This window comes from Paramisgurnus dabryanus, chromosome 14 (assembly GCF_030506205.2).
Source record: "Paramisgurnus dabryanus chromosome 14, PD_genome_1.1, whole genome shotgun sequence".
In the NCBI taxonomy this organism is placed as follows: Eukaryota; Metazoa; Chordata; class Actinopteri; order Cypriniformes; family Cobitidae; genus Paramisgurnus; species Paramisgurnus dabryanus.
Window position 1 is genome coordinate 17,057,558 of NC_133350.1, and position 20,160 is coordinate 17,077,717.

The following is a 20,160-nucleotide window of genomic DNA, read 5'->3' on the forward strand; positions in this document are numbered from 1 at the left end:
GGAAGATGCTATGCTATATATAATACTATGTAATGTCACTCTCCCCAACTTGACAATTTTTGCTTTAGCAAGCTAGACATAACAATTTACACTTCAGTGTAACATTTGGCCTGTAGTCCGACCTGAAGAAAGACACTTTCTTTTTTTTTCTTTTTTTGACAAGGTTGTAATATTCACAGCAAAATGTTGGCTTTTGTAACAAAACCTAATGCACTTAATGCACTTAAAGTAAGAATCTGTCATATTTGGCAATGACAGACAGTTAACTGCTACTGGTACTTCACAAGTGTCCCATCATACACCGATAGGGTTAACACAGCTATTCAATAAACACCCATAACGGCTATACGATTGTGTTTGCTGAAGCAGTTTAAACCCTTCTTTAGATTGACACATTTTGCTTATTCTGACCAAAAACAGGAAGAGGTTTTATCAGAATTTGTGGCTTGAAGTTATAAGATATTTCTGGTTTGGATAGCCGAAGCTACAGTTAGGCCACATTTATAGTGGTTGTTATTTGCGTGAAATTCTTAAAGGGACACTCTACTTTTTTGAAAATATGCTCATTTTCCAGCTCCCCTAGAGTTAAACATTTAATTTTTACAGTTTTGGAATCCATTCAGCCGATCTACGGGTCTGGCGGTACCAGTTTTAGCATAGCTTAGCATAATTCATTGAATCTGATTAGACCATTAGCATCACGCTCAAAAATAACCAAAGAGTTTCAATATTTTTTCTTATTTAAAACTTGACTCTTCTGTAGTTACATCGTGTACCAAGACCGAGAGAAAATTAAAAGCTGTGATTTTCTAGGCAGATATGGCTATGAACTATACTCTCATTCTGGCGTAATAATCAAGGACTTTGCTGCCTCAACATGGGTGCAGCATGCGCAATGATAAGAAAAATATTGAAACTCTTTGGTTATTTTTTAGCACAATGCTAATGGTCTAATAAGATTCAATAGATTGTGCTAAGCTATGCTAAAAGTGCTAGCGCCAGACCCAGAGATCAGCTGAATGGATTCCAAAACTGTAAAAATTAAATGTTTAACTCTATGGTAGCTGGAAAATGAGTATATTTTCAAAAAAAGTGGAGTGTCTCTTTAACTCCATGGCATCCAAAATTACCTAAGAATCCAATGCATCATTGAGATTATTTTGTGCTTAAGAAAAATGGAAAAATGAAAATAAAAGTTCAATTTGGGGTTGTTTTAGATAGCTTGTTATAGCATTTGTTTGGTTAGTTGTTATTTTTGTTTAGATTGAGAAAGACCCATTCCCCTCTGGAGGGTAAGAGCTATGTTCGGGACCTGTAACAGGTAAAACAAAGTAATTCATCAGGTTCAACACCAAATACAGCACAGAATGCATCATATCAAGACCTTTAATTTCAACATTTGAAGCCATTTTCCTTTAGATGAACCAGGACAGGTTTTTACTGTGTATCTCAAAAAAAGTTATCGATAGTGCAAACTTACTGATAGTCAAAGGATCCATCTTGGTCTTTATGTTCAACAGCGTCTAATGGGAGATCTTTCTTTTCTCTCACTAAAAAACAACAACAGCCATAAACAATTATTATCCAACAGTTCACAATCATCCCATTTAAATTACAACTCGCAAATCAAAATATAATTTTCATACTGTGCTGATCTACTACATCATTATCACAATAATAAACCAGTGTAATTGACTCTAGTCGGCATCTTTGTGCATGTCCCAGATTTTACCTTGGTATTTACCTCCACGGCTCCTCTTAATGAAGCAGACAATAAGCAAGATGAGTACCAACAGAGCGACGGCACACATGAGTCCAATAAACCAGCCTTGAGTAGCAATGTCTTCGGCCTCCTTGTAGGCTGTTTACCACCAAACAAACAAAAACACGGAAAAGACCAGGAGACAAGAGAGGTACAGAATAAAATGTTTAGGTTTGTAATGATACATCCATAAATAACAACAGCAGAATTTAACTCCCACATGCTATCTCACACATTTTCTTTTCTTTCTGCATGATCCATTGCATCAGGAGAACAATAGCTGAACAATATGAGACCCCCATAAATCTCAGTGACTTTCATCAGGCGCCATGGTGGGAGTAAGCTGACAACTGTTCTTTATCAAAAACACATTAGCGGTGAGAACAGTGGATCTGAATTTTTGTATATCCTATCCTTAGCATGGCACAGTATATGTTAAGAGTTATCTGATGAAAACTGAAACCCGGTAAAGCCAGCAGAACATCATCGAATACTCTATTATTTATAATACCGTACTATGATCTAACAGCTGTATCTTGTTAGTGATTTTTTTAGAGTATGATATTTCTGTGAGTTAAATTGTCATTTGGGATGTTTAGACATTGTTGCAAAAACTTAAATTGCCTTATAATCCGTAACCGTATTTTGGTGGAAGATTTTGGAAGGATACTGTATCAGTGATATGAGAAAACCATAAAAGTGACGGGTTGGATTATTATGAGCTCAGCGTTCCATATCAGAAAACCCCGAAATGCCATTTATAAGGATGAACGGCCCTTATCATGTTGAGGATTAATATCTTACTGAGCTCGATCTTACAGAAGATGCTTTGAGATTTCATCTTGTTCACCACACCTGAGGCACACATCCTGTGAAGACGGCTGCTGCTAGAAAAATAACTGTTTGCTTATGGATCTACAATGAGTAATGAGAGTATACACAATAGATGAGGCTTCAGAAATAATTTTACCAAGCATTACAAAAGCAATAGCATTTATAATATTACATTTTGCATATGCTTTTTATAAAGAGACCCTGGGTCAAAAAACAGCATGTGGTGTGTTTTGGGGACTGGTCTTAACTAGGATAACCACACTTAAAGGGGCACTCCACTTTTTTTAAAATATGCTCATTTTCCAGCTCCCCTAGAGTTAAATATTAGATTTTTACCTTTTTGGAGTCAATTCAGCCGATCTCCGCGTCTGGCGCTACCACTTTTAGCATAGCTTAGCATAATCAATTGAATCTGATTAGACCGTTAGCATCGTGCTAAAAAATACCCAAAAGAGCTTCAATATTTTTCATATTTTAAACTTGACTCTTCTGTAGTTAAAGGAACACGCCCACATTTTGGGAAATTAGCTTATTCACCGTATCCCCCAGAGTTAGATAAGTCCATACATACCCCTCTCATCTCCGTGCGTGCTGTAACTCTGTCTGACGCAGCCCCCGCTAGCTTAGCTTAGCACAAAGACTGGAAATGCATGGCTCCAGCTAGCAAACTGCTCCCAAAAAGTGACAAAATAACGCAGACATTTTCCTATTTATGTGTTGTAATTTGTATAGTCACATCGTGTACAAATAACAAGCTCGTATGAGACACGGACATCTTTTAGTCGTATATTGCTGGGAACTATATATTCTCAGGCGCAGCGCTGCTGCTGGGGCGGAGTGATTTGCTCGCAGCACCTGAGTGAGACCCGTTATTTTTTTATCTTGCTTCATACTTCTAAAGCGCTTTGAGAAATAACATTGAAAGGCGCTAAGTTACATAAAATAAAAATTATTATTATTATAGAATAAGGTGAAAGTAATAGCACAAAGCAAATTGTTTTTGCACAATGAACCCACAGACAGTAGGCAACTATTGTACAAACAGGGTCACAAATCTTCCCCCTCTAATTCAACAGCCAGGTGAAGGCTACAGTAATGAGTTACCTCAAAAACCGTTCGTTTGTTACTCGGGCGATATAGCGCGTTCTTGACAACATAATAATTACTAAAATTACATAGGGCCCGGGAAGTGCAATAGTAGTGACCACCCTGTTCATGTAATAGTGTCACTGTGTCACTAACGTTATATTACGTCTAGCTAATGGCACTCTACAGTAAACTAGTCATCTAACATAACGGGACACTTACCGTAGCCGCAGGTGATCCACTTTGTCCTGTCTGTACGATAGATGGGATGGCCGTATCCTTCAGCACACGTTTCATTGTCCGTGTAGCAAATTCCATTTTATGAAAATAGTCATCCTCTCTGAAATGCTCTGAGCAAACACGATAGCCCTTGATGGTGGCTACAGGTGTGTGTTGGTCTATATCCAGAGCAAGCAGCCATTGTTTCATCAGGTCAGCGTTTTTAGTTGAAATTCTGTGAAACATCATGGTATTACCTGGTCTCCCCTGTTTATTGTTGCAGCTCTTTACAATACAGTAAACACCCATGATTGTAATAAATTTACTACCTAGCAATCGCTAACTCCGTTACTCCAACTCTGAGCGAACTCTCTGCTCCTCACCACGGGGCTTCTCACTCAGGTGCTGCGAGCAAATCACTCCGCCCCAGCAGCAGCGCTGCGCCTGAGAATATATAGTTCCCAGCAATATACGACTAAAAGATGTCCGTGTCTCATACGAGCTTGTTATTTGTACACGATGTGACTATACAAATTACAACACATAAATAGGAAAATGTCCGCGTTATTTTGTCACTTTTTGGGAGCAGTTTGCTAGCTGGAGCCATGCATTTCCAGTCTTTGTGCTAAGCTAAGCTACCGGGGGCTGCGTCAGACAGAGTTACAGCACGCACGGAGATGAGAGAGGTATGTATGGACTTATCTAACTCTGGGGGATACGGTGAATAAGCTAATTTCCCAAAATGTGGGCGTGTTCCTTTAAATCGACCGACAGAAAATTAAAAGTTGCGATTTTCTAGGCAGATATGGTTAGGAACTATACTCTCATTGTAGTGTAATAATCAAGGCTTTACTGCTATAACATGTCTGAAGGAGGCACAATGATATTACGCAGCAGCGAAAATAGTCCCCTTAGTAACTTTCAATGACAGGGGACTTAATTTCGGCCAATGCGTAATATCATTGCGCCTCCTGCAGCCATGTTAGAGCAGTAAAGTCCTTGATTATTACACCAGAATGAGAGTATAGTATAGTATTAAAATATGAAAAATTTTGGAGCGCAATGCTAATGGTCTAATCAGATTCAACGGATTGTGCTAAGCTATGCTAAAAGTGCTAGCGCCAGATCCGGAGATCGGCTGAATGGATTCCAAAATAAAAATGTTGAACTCTTGGGGAGCTGGAAAATGAGCATATTTTCAAAAAAAAGTGGCGTGTCCCTTTAAGAAAATAATCTGTAAAAAATCTGTACCCCAGCTGTCACTGGGGCAGTACCCTTTTAAAAAGTACAGCTTTGCACCTAAAAAGTTCATATTAGTATCTCAAATGTACATATTTGTAGCAAATGTACACATATCTACATAATAGTTAATATTAGGACCTTTTTAAAGAGCGACAGCTGGGGTACACATTTTGACAATTTTTTCTAGCAGTGCAGAAAGACTTCCTTGGTCAACCACAAAACAGGCCATGCTGAACAGCTTTGCAGCACCAACCAACCAACCAACCAACCAACCAACCAAGTTTTGCTGATTCATCACCAGACCAGAACCAACAACCAGTACAATTAATCCTACTGGTCTTTTCAGCAAGGAAGACATTCAAATGCACAATTTAACAGTCTGCACATTTTACAGGAATCAAACGTATATGCCCTGGCATTGGTGGCACCAGCCACAGAAACCCATAAATACAAAATAAACATGACAAAATGCAGTTGCATACACTTTACTGTAGGTTTTTCTAATTCAAATGGTGGAGGTCACGTTGAACCCTTTCCTAGTCCTTCCTTGTGTCTCGGCCACCCCTCACCTCTGCCTGTCTCGAACGTGACATAGTCGCTGCTGATGGTGTTGTGCTCGTGGGAATACACCCGCAACCGATACTTGACCCCGGTCAACAGATCGGCCAGCTTAATGGGAGGCTTGTGCTTTACTTGTATGCTTTTCATCAACCCATTACCTTCAGGGGAAGACACAAGAGAGGTGTCCATCAAAGACAGAGAGTGGCCCACAGAACAGCTATTGGACAGCTAAGACCTGAGATCATTGATGCATCACTCCAACTCTGTCTAGGTGAATTTTTTGTTTATCTTACTATGGAAGTCAACGGGTACCGTCAACTGTGTGCTTACCATCATTTATCAAAATATCTTCTTTTGTGTTCAACAGAATAAAGAAACTTATACAGGTTTAAAACAACATGAGGGTGAGTAAATAAATTGCATCACCTGTGTCATGATGCCTGTTTAATGCTTTGATTATAATATTCTCTTACAAGTTTGCTATAATGAGCCCAGGACAAGAGTGGGGGGAGTTGCATCTTGTCTCAGCTACCCATACACATCATCTCATTTCGGAGGATGCTGAACCGTGGAGAGACAAACCCAAGTGGCATTGTCAGGACGTGGACATGATGTTCCAATGAGGTTTCATGACGAAACCTGTCATGAAAACATCATGCAACATGCAACTCATGGGCTAGCATGAGTTTGAGAAAATAATTACGTAAATGAGCATTGCAATTTAACAATAAAATGAGCACAATTATGTGCCATTTTAGTGCCTCTTTGAACTATGCTTAGGCTAAATAACATATCATTTGTAGCTGACTCTTGCATGCTATTATAATCCAATGGGTATAGATTAGCATAGATCTCATTTTAACTGAGATCACCATGCCATACACACACTGCATGCATGCAACCGCCACAAATTTGACACAACATGGGGTGAAAATGAGGAACAACAAAACGTCGGAGTGAAAATAGTACCCAATTTCCATTTCCACATCTTGTATGCTTGTGCGTATTTGGACAAGCCTAATTTAACCCCTCGTCTGGCTAATCCTACAGTAGGTAGCCACATTGTTAAACAAATGAGTTCATACAGTAGCCTTTATGCATGCATAAACTCAGATCCCTGCTGACACAGTTACACTGGCCTAATGGAGTATTGCATCAGCACATACTGTATATGCAACATGTTTCAAGGTTAAATCTGTTACTTTGATTCTGCCCTTGAGCGTGAAACATTGACCCTCCCATTATCCTTCTCTGTCTAAAACATTTCCACCCCATATTAAAAAGGAACAAAAGCTAAAGAGACATCAATCAGATATGCCAGGCCTGCCAACATATGGGATGCGACAATGGTGGCCAATATGAACCATGAGCCAAGCAGTGGCGGGCAGGCAGACAAGGAGCATTGCTGGGAAGCCAATGGCAAGGGTTGAGAGGCAAAATGAGCAATCACATCTGATAAGCTGAACAGATAGCTCAAGGACAAAAGAGCAAGCGAGAGAGAGAGCAAGATGGTGTATGAGAGAGAGAAAGAGAGTTTACACTTAAGATACACTTAAATGCTACTGTAGTTAGGTAAAAATATTTAAATACATTTCCATGCTGGTAATAGCTCATACATGTACATGCACAAGCACAGTACATGTACAACAAAACACTGGCACAGTGCAAAGAGACATATTGTGTTTTGGTTTGTGCTCAAAGTAAGTACCTGCCAAATAAACAAACTGAAAACCATATACTTTATGGCTAAAGAGAGTAGGCGGACATGCTCTTTACCTAATCATTTTCTAGATCAGTGTTTTTGTTTTTTCTTAATCTCCCTGAGGTCTTTAAAAATGCTTAGATTTGTGACTCTGTCTGTGAAATCCAAGCTAAAGTTTCAATTTAATTAAAGTTTGGTTAACGTTACACTCCTTGTTTTGCATTGATTTTAATCTTTGACATGACCTTACTCAGGCAATATTAAAGATATTAAGATTATATTTTCATTTTCACAGAAAGTTCTTTATATTCTGTAGGATGATCTCATGTAGAAAACAATAAGAGCCCTATCATATCACTTGGCGCAATGCAGTATTTTAACCCAGCGCAATTATCATTTTCACGTTTCGCGCCACGTTGTTTAAATTGCAAATGCACTGGTGCCCAATTTTGTGCCCATAGGCGTTCTGGTCTGAAAATGAGGTGTGTTCAGGCGCATTGTGGGGAGGTTGCTATTTTGAGGTACCTATACCATTGACAAACTTAAACCTGGTCTAAAGTCTAGAGTGAATGGCGCAATATTGTTTTTGTTAATTAAAGAGTGTGTTAGTAATATGCGCCTATAAACGTGATGACAATGCACGTTTGCTTATCACACATGGATGCGCAGCAGCACGCAAATGTTTTTAAATATAAAATTAAAGGATTAAAATGTAAAAGATTATTATTGAGTCTCTTGGACATAAATGAGGACCGATTATGAGACATAAAGAGCTGCTTCACCTGTAGCCCAGTATGAAATTAACTGTTTTGCCAATGCAAATATTGCATATATTTTTTAATGTTTTTTTACCCCACAGATTAATTTTATATGAGTACTTTGTGCCTGTGGATATGAAAACCTTTTTTTAAGTAATGTTTAAATAAAAGCTCACAGCACTGTCCGAGTGCTGAAACGCCTCTCAAACGCTTGTAAATTCTTTATCTCTTGTTTGTTACAAATAAAGTATTTTAAGAGTACAAACCTTTTCTTGCATATTTGTAAAAAAAAAATTTGAGATTACACCGATCATGTAGGCTATACTTCCATTTACAGCAATTAAATGCCTTCTAATTTTACTTCCATGACTGAAAGAAAACAACTTTTAAAGGTTTTAATACAAAAAATAAATATTTGAATTAAACTGAAAAAAAATGCAACTTTTTAACATCAATCTTAAACTGGTGGTCTTCTTCCTCTGTTTAGTTTTTCAGTTTACAAATAACACCATCTAAATAGGGAATTGGCATGGTGCGAGTGCAACTGGCTTTTAAAGGGGATGAGAGCTGAGACTCTCATTGGTTTATTACACGTTAAGTCCAAAACACACCTATTACTCATTACGAGAATAGGAACAACAATTTTAGCCTGTGCGCTTTCCGCACAAACCATTTTTCCCGTCGTTAAATTAGGAAAAACGGATTCGGACACGCCCGTTTAGACCGTGCACTGTGCGCTTTAGACCAGTGGTTCTCAAACTGGGGTACGGGGCCCCCCCGTGGGGGCCACGAGATGGTGTCAGGGGGGCCAGTTTTATGACATTTTATAAAATACATTCATTTATCATGAATTCTGTGTAATTAAACCTAAAAAAAATAAGGCTACTAACCAACAGCACTACTTTGTATAACTTAATAATTTTTGTTTAATTAAAATGTTAAACTTTAGAACAGTTTTTGTCATAAATTTTATTTGGTGGGGCTGCGAAGGAATGCACTGTACACAAGGGGGGCTGCACGCGGAAAAAGTTTGAGAACCACTGCTTTAGACAATGTGCTTAGATAAGGCCCTATATCTGGGTTTTCACAGGCATGGTCACATTGTGTTACCAGAAAAAGACAAAGACCCTGATTAAGCAAATGATTTTTGCAGTGAGAGCAGTACTTCATGGACTACACGACTGGACTGCAGTATGCACTCAAAGTTATTGAGCAAAAATCTCACAGGCCCAATTAAAGTTAAATATGCAGATTTTGGTGTTTAACCAATCGAGTCTAAAGCCTCTCTCCCCCTCATAGTTTTAGTCAAACCTCTCCCTGTTCTCAACCAATAGTGATAAATACAGCTGCCTAATAAAGGGAACATGCATGACTGCTGATGACACAAAGCAGACACAGTATTGCATCTAAACATTAGTAAGTATGACTTGAATGCTCAGGACTGCCTTAATATTACGCAAACAACTTATGCTACTAAAATATCAAACATTACAGGGAATCCTAGCAGGAAGATATCATAAATGTAAAATAATTCAAAAAAACATTTACAATACTTCCCGTTCGAATTAACATAAACTCCCCATGAAATGCATTACAAGCAGATGATTTGGGTCTCCAGCAGGTCCAGTAAAATCTATGCTGTCCCCTTTACAAGTTCTCGATAGGTACATCTGGCTCTTACTCTCCGACGTGTACTCTATCACAAATGCGCTGCTGTCAATGGAGAAGTTGTGCTTCCAGCTGACAGCATAGTCATTGTTTGCATCCACGGTCACATTCCAGATCTTTACATTCGGGGCTATACAGAACAAGGTGGGAGAGGAGTACACTTTAATATTTTGTAGTACACACAAGGTTAGCAAATTGTGTTACTGTAAATGTATTCTGTGTGATTTAGTATACAAAATCATGTGAAGCTATTCGTAAACCAAATGTCAATATTAATTCTGTGTAATCTGTGTGTTCGTGAGGGCACAATGCAAACATCAATCATGCCCCTGTCCTGCTAACTGAGTCAAACATACATAATGCATGTCTTGTGAACAATCTGATCTGAATGCTCATCCGCTGTTTCATCTACTAAACTGTAGTGTTGTCAATGCACACTGTGTCATTATCAGATACCCAGCAGTTTCCAATCCACATTTTTAGGAGAAACAGGCCGAACAGGAAGAACTGTAGTGGAAGTTGTAGTGGTGGTTGTAGTTGTGATAGTAGTAGGTTTAGGTGGAGCAGCAGTTGTAGGGGCGGGTGGGGCTGGTTCTGGGGTATGTATTGCTGGGACTGGGACGGTGGGGAGGGGAGGGGGAGGGGGAGAGGGAGGGGTTTCGAACATCACGGCATCTGTAAAGTTATCCGCTGAGAGAGGAAGAGAACACAGAGAAATTTAGATGGAGATTTTAGGGTTAGACACCAGAGAGACAAACCATCAAAGAGATCGAGTTTGTTCAATGGAATTCCCACAATCCTCTTTTTCTGATCATTAAGTAAGAAGTTGTCTGTATACAGAATGAAATATAGTTATACTGCATACTTCACACTTCTTTACAATATGAAACATTGTGCTAAATGTTTTATTGAGCAATTCGAGTCAAACTATTTGTATTGCTTTTGTTAAAGGAATAGTTAACCCAAATGTGATAATTCCCACATGTCTGGGAATTATAATTCATGACTAGTTGCGTTCGATCATGGGTTTGAACCCAAAGAACACAAGTACTGATAAAACTTTACAGCTTGTAATGCACTGTAAGTTGCTTTGGATAAAAGCGTCTGCCAAATGCATAAATAATATGAAATAATATGTGCGATTTCTCATGAGACACACAGGAACCAATCCAATTTTATGTGATGTCATATTTGACTAAACCACACACTGATTGATTTGTTTCTATGGATGACAAATCAATCAATAAAAATATTAAACTTAAAGCTTGTTAAGCAAACATAATTTTTTACTTATATTAAGTAATACATTAATTTTAAATGTTTGTGCTTCGCCATGTTGGCTCCCATAAAAAGGTAACATGATGGCCATTTTAATATAAATTTGTTTATCATATATGTCTGGGATGGGGTTAGAGTGAGTAAATTATTAAGATAAAATATGATATTCTTAACATTAATAAGCAAAGATTTCAGCAAATATCTTGCTGTATAATGATTCTGCATAGGTTTCATACAGTAAAGGGTATTTTAAAAGTGACTGTTGTGCACCACCATGGGGAAGAACTGGGTTACTGCAGACCACTATGCTATAGTTGAGTTATATTCCCATACAGTCATGTGAAAATCCTCTCAGACCTCTTTGTAAGCATTATAAGAGTTCTGAGGCATTTCTTAATACTTTATAAAATCTACCATGTATTTATTAACTTATACACAAGCAAACGGTGCTTAATAGCATTAAAAGTGCTTCACTGGTTCGTAATCATAGAGGAACCATTTTAAGTGCCATATGCCTTTGTAGCACCTGTGTAGAACCATATTGTGCTATATGGAACCATATCTGTTGCTATAGTGGTACTATATCACCTCCGTATGGTTCTTCATATGGGGCTTTATAGGTGCTAAATAGCACAAAAAATGGTTCACTGGCTCATAATCATAGGGGAACCATTTTAACTACGTGCCATATAGTGCCATATAGCACCTATGTAGTTTTGCACCTGTGTAGAACCCTATTGTGCTATATAGAAGCATATCTGGTGCTTTAATGGTGGTCCAATAACACCTCTGTATATGGTTCTTCATAGGTGCTTTATACTGTAGGTGCTATATAACACTAACAATGGTTCCCCTATGATTACGAGCCTTTAGTGCTATTTAGCACCAAAATTTTGAGTGCTTATTGCTCACTTGTAGAATAAAAAAATGGAAGAAAAAGATGTGGGGAAATCCATTAGAACACAGTGGATAAAATTATTAAAAGCAATGGGAAGACTCAGAATACAGACACATTTATTATTCTACATCTTTGCGCTTACAAGATTTTACCTTAGAAACATTGCGGAGCACCAGAAACCAACTCAAACCAGTTTAAAAAAAAATGAATGTATAACCAGACTCAACATACAGGCAAAAATGAAAAGTGCAGTTAATTCAGCCCGCTAATACTGCATCAAAAAGCCCAGAGAGCTTGGTGATTATGCCAGACCAAAACAGGGCCATGCCAACAGATTTGATTCCAATGCACAAGGTTTCCAGTCAACTCAGACAACAGCAATGTGCTCTCTTACCTGTACTGTACTGTACTGTATATGTTGTCAGACTGACAACAAATCATCAAGAAAAGGAAAATGAAGGTGACACATGGCAAAAGCGGTGACGTGCATTGCCAAAGCGATAATTTGTGACTCATGGCAGTCTCTTTATGCATCTGCGCCTGATGTAGCTTAGTGTTTTGATAGGTTTGCTTCGCAGTATTCTTAGCTGGGCCTTTGACCTTTAAATTTTAATACATGTTGCACGTTGAACATCACTACATAATTATTTAACTTATGTTATATTTTTTAATGATAACAGAGTCAAGTATTTAAACCTTATTAGTGTGTGTGTGTGTACATGTGTGTGTGTTTGTGTGTGTGTGTGTATGTGTGAGAGCTTTTGTTTTCGTTTAGCTTGTGTTCAACATTAATTGAGTAGTTAATGTTTTTTTATTACTTTATTACTTCAATTATTTATGAATTGTAAAACGGCTACTAGATGTTTTATGATAAGCAATTAATAAAGCATAAAACTATAAATGGTTTACAGAATAGTCCTAGATTAGTACTTGGTCTACAATGTAAGTTTTACTACCAGTGAAGAAATGATCCACTCATCATTTTAATTATATCCACTATATTATTAAACTGTATTATTGCTGTTTTCCTAGCATACTTCATTAAATGTATGCTATTTGTGTGCCTGGCATTGTTATTAGTTTGTATAACACAGCTCCTCACATCTTATGACAAACAATAGTCATGTTTTATCATTGTTCAGTAATTCAAAAATAACAGCCAAATCCCCTTAATTTATATTTAAACGCCTATATCAAACCATTACCACATGAGGCATCTGTTTCAACTAATTTGTATGAATGAAATAGAGTTTTAAATTGATGACGAGACAAGCATGCTGGGATATGCCAAGCAAGGCATGTGACAGGAAGTGATATCAGGGCTAACCTAGTCAGGTGCGATCAGGGATTAGAGGTCAAAATGATGTTAAGTAACCTCAGATTTACCCTAAAACATAACTATTTGTGTCGCACAGTAGCAGAAATTAACCAACATTGCAAAATGATTATAGAAACTATAATCCTCTACACTGAGAGCAGATTCAGTGAGTTCACAGCAGTGCAGAACGCCCATCCCTGAAAGCACACAGTGATGGATGAGAGCAGACAAACTGAGAAACAGAAAGGGAAAGGCAGCAGTAGACAGTGCAGTTTAGCACATTTCAGCACAGTGTTTTCCATCAGTCAAAATCTTGAGTGTCAAAGGTGAAGTGTGTTTCTGTTACAGAATTGATCTAAAATCAGTGGAAAAATTACGGCACATGCTTTTATACAGTGCATTTATGTACATTTACACATTTTCTCAATATATGAGTTCCATGGGTATCGAACCCCAAACAGTTCTGTGTTGCTAATGCACTGCATTAACTAATTGAGCTATAAGGGCACTTCTTATATTATTCTTGTTTTCCAGTATCAATATTTACATCTTTAAATTAAATTGCACAAGACGTGTAGGCAAATCTATAAGCATATAATAATAAAAAATTTTGTGTTTTTTATACTTAAAGGGGAAAACAATGCAATAAATTAAATAAATGTATATTCCTTAAGAATATCAACAATTTTGCTTCTCAAGTTAAATTATCATACTGGAAAAAGAGCCAACATACAGATTATTTAAAAGTAGAACGATTGTTGTTCTCCAATTCTGATTTCAGGTTTGTTTGGTTTACACACTTCACCTTTAAGTAAATAATGAATACATTTCGAGTGTGGGTAAAAGTCGCTATACATACGTTTTCCTAAAAACAGAAAAGTTTTTCCATTGCGTTTAAAGATTCATTCGACAATATTGGTAAAATGATCCACAATCACACGAATCAGTGAAAACAACTGGAAATGCTGTGTAACGCATGTCAAGCCAGTAGTACACTGTAAAAAAATCTCAAAATTCAATAAATTCAGAAAAATTGAATTAAAAAATTCAATTTTATAAGTTATAACAACTCCTCTTTAGTCAAATAATAGTAAGTTGAAAATGACTTGTAAATCTGAGTTGATAAAACAAAACAAAAAACCTTGTTACAGTGTAGGTGATGCCATACGATATCTGAACAAGCATGCATATGACATCACTTTTTTACTAATTATTTTTGTAGTTTACAAAGAGATGATAAAACTTTTCAGTTTTGAGTTTTTTTCTGAAAATGTGACCCTGGACCACAAAACCAGTCACAGGTCCAAGTCCCACGGGTACATTTGTAGCAATAGCCAACAATGTATTGTATGGGTCAAAATTTAATTATTATGTGTCATGAAGATATTTTGTACATTTCCTAATGTAAATATATCAAATGTTTATTTACCATTAGTAATATGTGTGGCTAAGGACTTCATTTCGACAACTTGATTTTCATTTTTTTTTTGCACTCTTTCCGATTCCAGATTTTCAAATAGTTTTATCTCGGCCAAATATTATCCTATCCCAACAAACCATACATCAATGGAAAGCTTACGTATTCAGATTATGTATAAAATTACCCTTACGACTGATTTTGTGGTCCAGAGTCACAAATGGTGTCATGTAAGCACCCCTAAGCAGTTTAAGACTTTGTTCAAATTCATCAGGAACTTCAAATGTAGTTGCGAGCTTAAGTACTCAACTGCACTGTCGTATTCAATAAGGACAAACAGAGAATGTGAGGTAGACCGAAAGTGAAGAAGAAACAAAGTAGAGCAAAAGAGAAAGACGGTCAGGCAGGTCATCCAATACCCCATTACCTACAACTGGAGATTCAGTTTCTAGGGTGCCTTCGGTCAGCACCACAGGAAAGACAGGTGGAGAAGAGGAGAGACACGTAAGAAAAGAAACAGTAGAAATAAAGCAGTTAAGAGAGAAAGTTAAAGACATTACAAAGCATCAGGAAACAACAGTGTTGAATGAGACAAGAAGTATTAAGAGGCGAGATTAGGAAGAGTACAGAAGGGTGAAGCACAGACAACAACAACCAATGATTCTGCTCTCAGATTTTCTAACAACAACACAACACACAACACTGAGACGTATGTTTGCTGACCTTCATTAGTAAAATGTGGCGATTCTACGGCGTACACCTCTCCTGCCCCGACCTGTGTGCGAGCCGCTAGGAAAAACTTGTATCGCGTGAAGCGGTGAGGAAGGTTCATGGTGTACTCGGTCACGTTGGCTGGAAAGCTCTGGACTTTTTTCTCTCCCACCTGTGTCCCATTCACTGAAATAGCAGAAGAAGTGGACAAATGGTCAAATTGTTTACACAGGGGCCCCAAAAGATATGCAAATGTATGCATTATATAGTGTAATATTTTAACAAAATATTTCAACACATAATATCAATCAATTATCATGATGTATAATACAATTTCTAACAATTCTGAGCCAATTTTGCATTTACTTTAAACATGTTCATATACTGTAGTAGGACATTTACTCTTTCCCCACCATTGACGAATAAGAGAAAACATTTGCATGAAGAAAAAGTGTTCCTGATGAGTTTTTATTAGAAATGTTACAATTAATCGTGCAAATGCGTGTTTTCTCAATGAATGAATTTTAATGAATTAAGTTGAAATCCCAGCACACTCAAAAGCAAGAGGGCGCTCTGGCTCTCCTGATTTTGCTAAGTGGTTGATGTCCTAAGGGCAACATTATGTTGACCCTGGGACAACATTTCAATCAACCAATCAGATTTCAGAAATAAGTTTACAGTTTGTTTTTCACTTATTATGTCCCTCTGATTTTAGGTTTTGGTTATGGTTAGGGTTGGGGTTTGGAGTGGGTTTAGGATTTATTTAGAAAAATGTTGTCCTGCAGAAACTACAATTGTGCCACAGAAGAAGTGCCATTACAAAAACTATTCAAGGAAATGTCTATAGATGGTTTTATTGGACGCCTCTGGTCCGAACTTTACTTCCGGTTTAGGGTTTTTATTAATGGTCTGAAGAAAAATACCTACGGTATATTTAAAAGTTTATAAGCAGAGAAAAAATATAGATAGAATGAAACATTTGTTTGTTTGTTTATTGTTTGTTTGAAAGCAGAGGGTCTGTTATTTCATTTGATATATTTGTATGTTTATTTTAGAAGAAAATGTTTGAAACTTTTGTGAAAATCACAAAAAATGCTGGCAGGGAATGAGTTAAAAAAAGATATGTAAAATGGGTATAAATCCATTTGATCTCAATTTTAAACAAAGTATTATTAATACAAAGTTATTAAAAAGTTACAAAGACCTTTCACATTTTCGAATGATCTAATTTTATCTGTAAGAATAAAAAATCAGAGGTGTATTTTAAGTTTCTTTCCAAAACAATAAGAAAGGAACTACGTCGACCCCTGAAGGTTAATAACCAACAAACATTTAAAGGAACACGCCCACATTTTGGGAATTTAGCTAATTCACAGTATCCCCCAGAGTTAGATAAGTCCATACATACCTTTCTCATCTTAGTGTGTGCTGTAACTCTGTCTGACGCAGCCCCCGCTAGCTTAGCTTAGCACAAAGACTGGAAGTGAATAGCTCCAGCTAGCATACTGCTCCCAATAAGTGACAAAATAACACAAACATTTTCTTATTTATGTGTTGTGATTTGTATAGTCACACCGTGTACAAATAACTAGGTCATATGAGACACAGCCATCTTTCAACAGTATACATACTGTGAACTTTACTCTCAGAAGGCGAAGCACTGCTACTTGGGCGGAGTGATTTGCTAGCAGCACCCAAGAAGCCCCCTGGTGAGGAGCAGAGAGTTCGGTCAGAGTTGTGCAAATCACTCCGCCCAAGTAGCAGTGCTTCGCCTTCTGAGAATATAGTTCCCAGTATGTATACTGTTAAAGATGGCTGTGTCTCATATGACCTTGTTATTTGTATACGGTGTGACTATACAAATCAAAACACATAAATAGGAAAATGTTCGCGTTATTTTGTCACTTACTGGGAGCAGTATGCTAGCTGCAGCCATTCACTTCCAGTCTTTGTGCTAAGCTAAGCTAGCGGGGGCTGCGTCAGACAGAGTTACAGCACACACAGAGATGAGAAAGGTATGTATGGACTTATCTAACTATGGGGGATACGGTAAATAAGCTACATTTCCAAAATGTGGGCGTGTTCTTTTAAGTAAAATGTGTTCCTTTAAGTGAAATGTGTTCCCTGAAAGTATGCTTGTACTATCTAATAAACTGCAACTAGTTTGAAATGATATTCACACTCTTTTTTAAGCATTGCTAACATGTAATTGTACAAAGTGTTCTCACCTGTCTGGTATTGAAGTGTGTATCCAATCAGCACACCGTTTGGCTCCAGGGGTTTGTCCCACTTCAGGTGAACCACGTCCGTGTGCTTCTGAATCTTGAAGTACTTTGGGGCTCCTGGTTCTATGAAACAATCAAGAAAGATACAAACATCGTAATTTGTCTCATTATAGCTAAAACACTCCACAAGCTAAGTATAGTGACTCATACCTCCCTCCTTAGTTTGAAACTCCACAGTGTTGCTTTGTGGTCCCTCATATTCTCTGTTAGCCACGACCATGTACATCTTGTATTTGCTGTAAGGATAAAGTTCAGTCAGGATGCCAGAGGGCTGTTCTGCTGTTGTGTAGAAACCTTTATGAAGCTTTGTCCTGTTGACTTTCAGGCCCTTTATCAGACTGGCCTCCCTCCAGTAGTACAACTGTGAAAAATGATGAATAATGCTTGTTATTAACACCTACTGAAAAGGAAAACAATGTACCATAAAACCACAATAGTACCATAGCACTTATTATGCATATGTACATGTTTTATACTGTATGTATTATGGTACTGTGATTGTATTTTGATACTGTACCCTGGAGAACCATAAAAACATAGTACATACATTTCAGGGCTGTTACATAGATCAATTTAGCACGATTTTTCCATCTACAGTAACACCACCCCTGAACTACAGTACCATCGCAGTACTTTGTAAGTAAAGGCACCAATGTGCTTTTTTGGACATACCATGGTATATAATAAAGTAACATGGTACTGCCTTCTGATACCGTCACTGTCCCAGTACTGTTTTGTGGTGTAAGTTTATATGCTTTTATCATGCAGGATATCATGAAGATTTATATCATCCACTCACTTTATATTCCCTAAACTCTCCGTTCACAGTGCTGGGGTCCACTGGGATCCAGTGAACATTCACTTTGGTGCTGTTTATCTTCGACACCCTGAGATCTGTTGGTGCAGCTGATGGTTCTGAGGATGAAACAATAAAGATGCATTACCATCTGTAACTGTTTATATACCTGACATTAGATATCATATGTTAGTAGCCTACTTACTGTCTTCCCCAGAATAACCGATGACAATATCAGACTCTGGACCGAGCCCGAAATCATTGACGGCTTGGACTTTCAGCTCATAAGGAACATAGGTGTCTGTATCATGGATCGTGTGTTTCGCTCCTGTGGTGGATACGCTGCTCCACTCTTCATTTGTGTCTTTTAATCTCCAAGACAGCATATATCGCAGGTTCGGCCCGTTCCTCTCTGTGTTTTTCAGGGCCTGTGAAATGTACAGATTGATCATCTCAGCTTTATTTATCAGATATAGATTCATAAATTACACTTTGTACACTCTTAATTTTTTAATGGAGGGTTTCTTTGTACAGTATTTACCTGCCAGGTGACTTCCATGTTGTTCTTTTTGTTTCCCCAACCTTTAAGAGCACTTGGAATGACATCAGGAGCTGAAACACAGACTCACAAGTCAGTAAATGTTTCAACTTCAATTTCTCCCTTAATACTAACCAGTTAATCTAGCATTTATATTAACATTTATGCATATGGCAAACAGTTTATCCAAAGCAACCGTTCAGTGCATTGGGAACCCAATCCTTGACCGTTGTGCTGTTAATGCAATGCTCCACAAATTCAGCTACAAGAACTTTTTTCTCTAATCCTTGTTTAATTAATATAATGGTTAACTTACGAGCACCACTGGTCTGATAGCGTGCAGAGGGTTGGCTGGGTTGACTCTGGCCCACTGCGTTGATTGCTATGACTCTAAACTGGTAGTTGACAAATGGTGACAGCTCCAGGTTAACTGAGTTTAGGTTGCCATCATGCATTGACAGATTCTGCCACTTTCCCGGCTCCCACTTGTCCTCCTCAAATTGGACGAGGAACTCTGCAGATAAATTTGGTGCATTATCACATCTGTAAGAAGCAGGTGACTGAACAAAGTCAATATTAGTTTGCATTAAAAGACAAATTATTTGAATATCAACAAAATGCTTTCAGCGATGGATGGGACATCAAAGTAGTGTCTTTGCCAGCGTGCATGGTTCTGTACAAGTTTCCTGCTTCTAAATTAAAGGGACACTCCACTGTTTTTGTAAATATGTTCATTTTCCAGCTCACCTAGAGTTTGATTCCCGTTTTGGAATCCATTCAGCTGATCTCCGGATCTGGCGCTAGCACTTTTAGCATAGCTTGGAACAATCCATAGAATCTGATAAGACCATTAGCATGGCACTCAAAAATAACCAAAGGATTTGAAATGTTATCCTATTTAAAACTTGACTCTTCTGTAGTTACATCGTGTACTAAGAAAATTAAAAGTTGCCATTTTCTAGGCAGATATGGAACTATACTCTCATTCTGGGGTAATAATCAAGGACTATGCTGCTGTAACATGGCTGCAGCAGGCTTAGTAATATTTCGCACTGCCCAAAAATAGTCACCTTGGTTACTTTCAATT

General features: G+C 37.8%; 1 protein-coding gene across 28 annotated transcripts in view; it reads right to left on the minus strand.

Moving 5' to 3' along the window:
• The window catches only part of nfasca (neurofascin homolog (chicken) a), a 95,304-nt gene that overhangs the window by 9,477 nt on the left and 65,667 nt on the right, over nucleotides 1–20,160 (minus strand). For 14 of the 28 annotated variants that reach the window (XM_065241337.2, XM_065241336.2, XM_065241347.2 and 11 more), the window contains 13 exons: nucleotides 19,390–19,587; nucleotides 19,077–19,147; nucleotides 18,741–18,963; nucleotides 18,539–18,654; nucleotides 17,890–18,100; nucleotides 17,683–17,802; nucleotides 15,467–15,640; nucleotides 15,171–15,200; nucleotides 10,289–10,522; nucleotides 9,846–9,962; nucleotides 5,713–5,862; nucleotides 1,733–1,861; nucleotides 1,481–1,550 (listed from right to left, as the gene is read on the minus strand). In XM_065241337.2, coding sequence (XP_065097409.1) covers nucleotides 1,481–1,550; nucleotides 1,733–1,861; nucleotides 5,713–5,862; nucleotides 9,846–9,962; nucleotides 10,289–10,522; nucleotides 15,171–15,200; nucleotides 15,467–15,640; nucleotides 17,683–17,802; nucleotides 17,890–18,100; nucleotides 18,539–18,654; nucleotides 18,741–18,963; nucleotides 19,077–19,147; nucleotides 19,390–19,587 — 1,843 coding nt within the window. Of the gene's footprint in view, nucleotides 1–1,067; nucleotides 1,313–1,476; nucleotides 1,551–1,732; nucleotides 1,862–5,625; nucleotides 5,863–9,845; nucleotides 9,963–10,288; nucleotides 10,523–15,170; nucleotides 15,201–15,466; nucleotides 15,641–17,682; nucleotides 17,803–17,889; nucleotides 18,101–18,538; nucleotides 18,655–18,740; nucleotides 18,964–19,076; nucleotides 19,148–19,389; nucleotides 19,588–20,160 lie in introns of those variants that run through there. The other 14 variants (XM_065241358.2, XM_065241357.2, XM_065241354.2 and 11 more) reach the window with 9 other exon arrangements.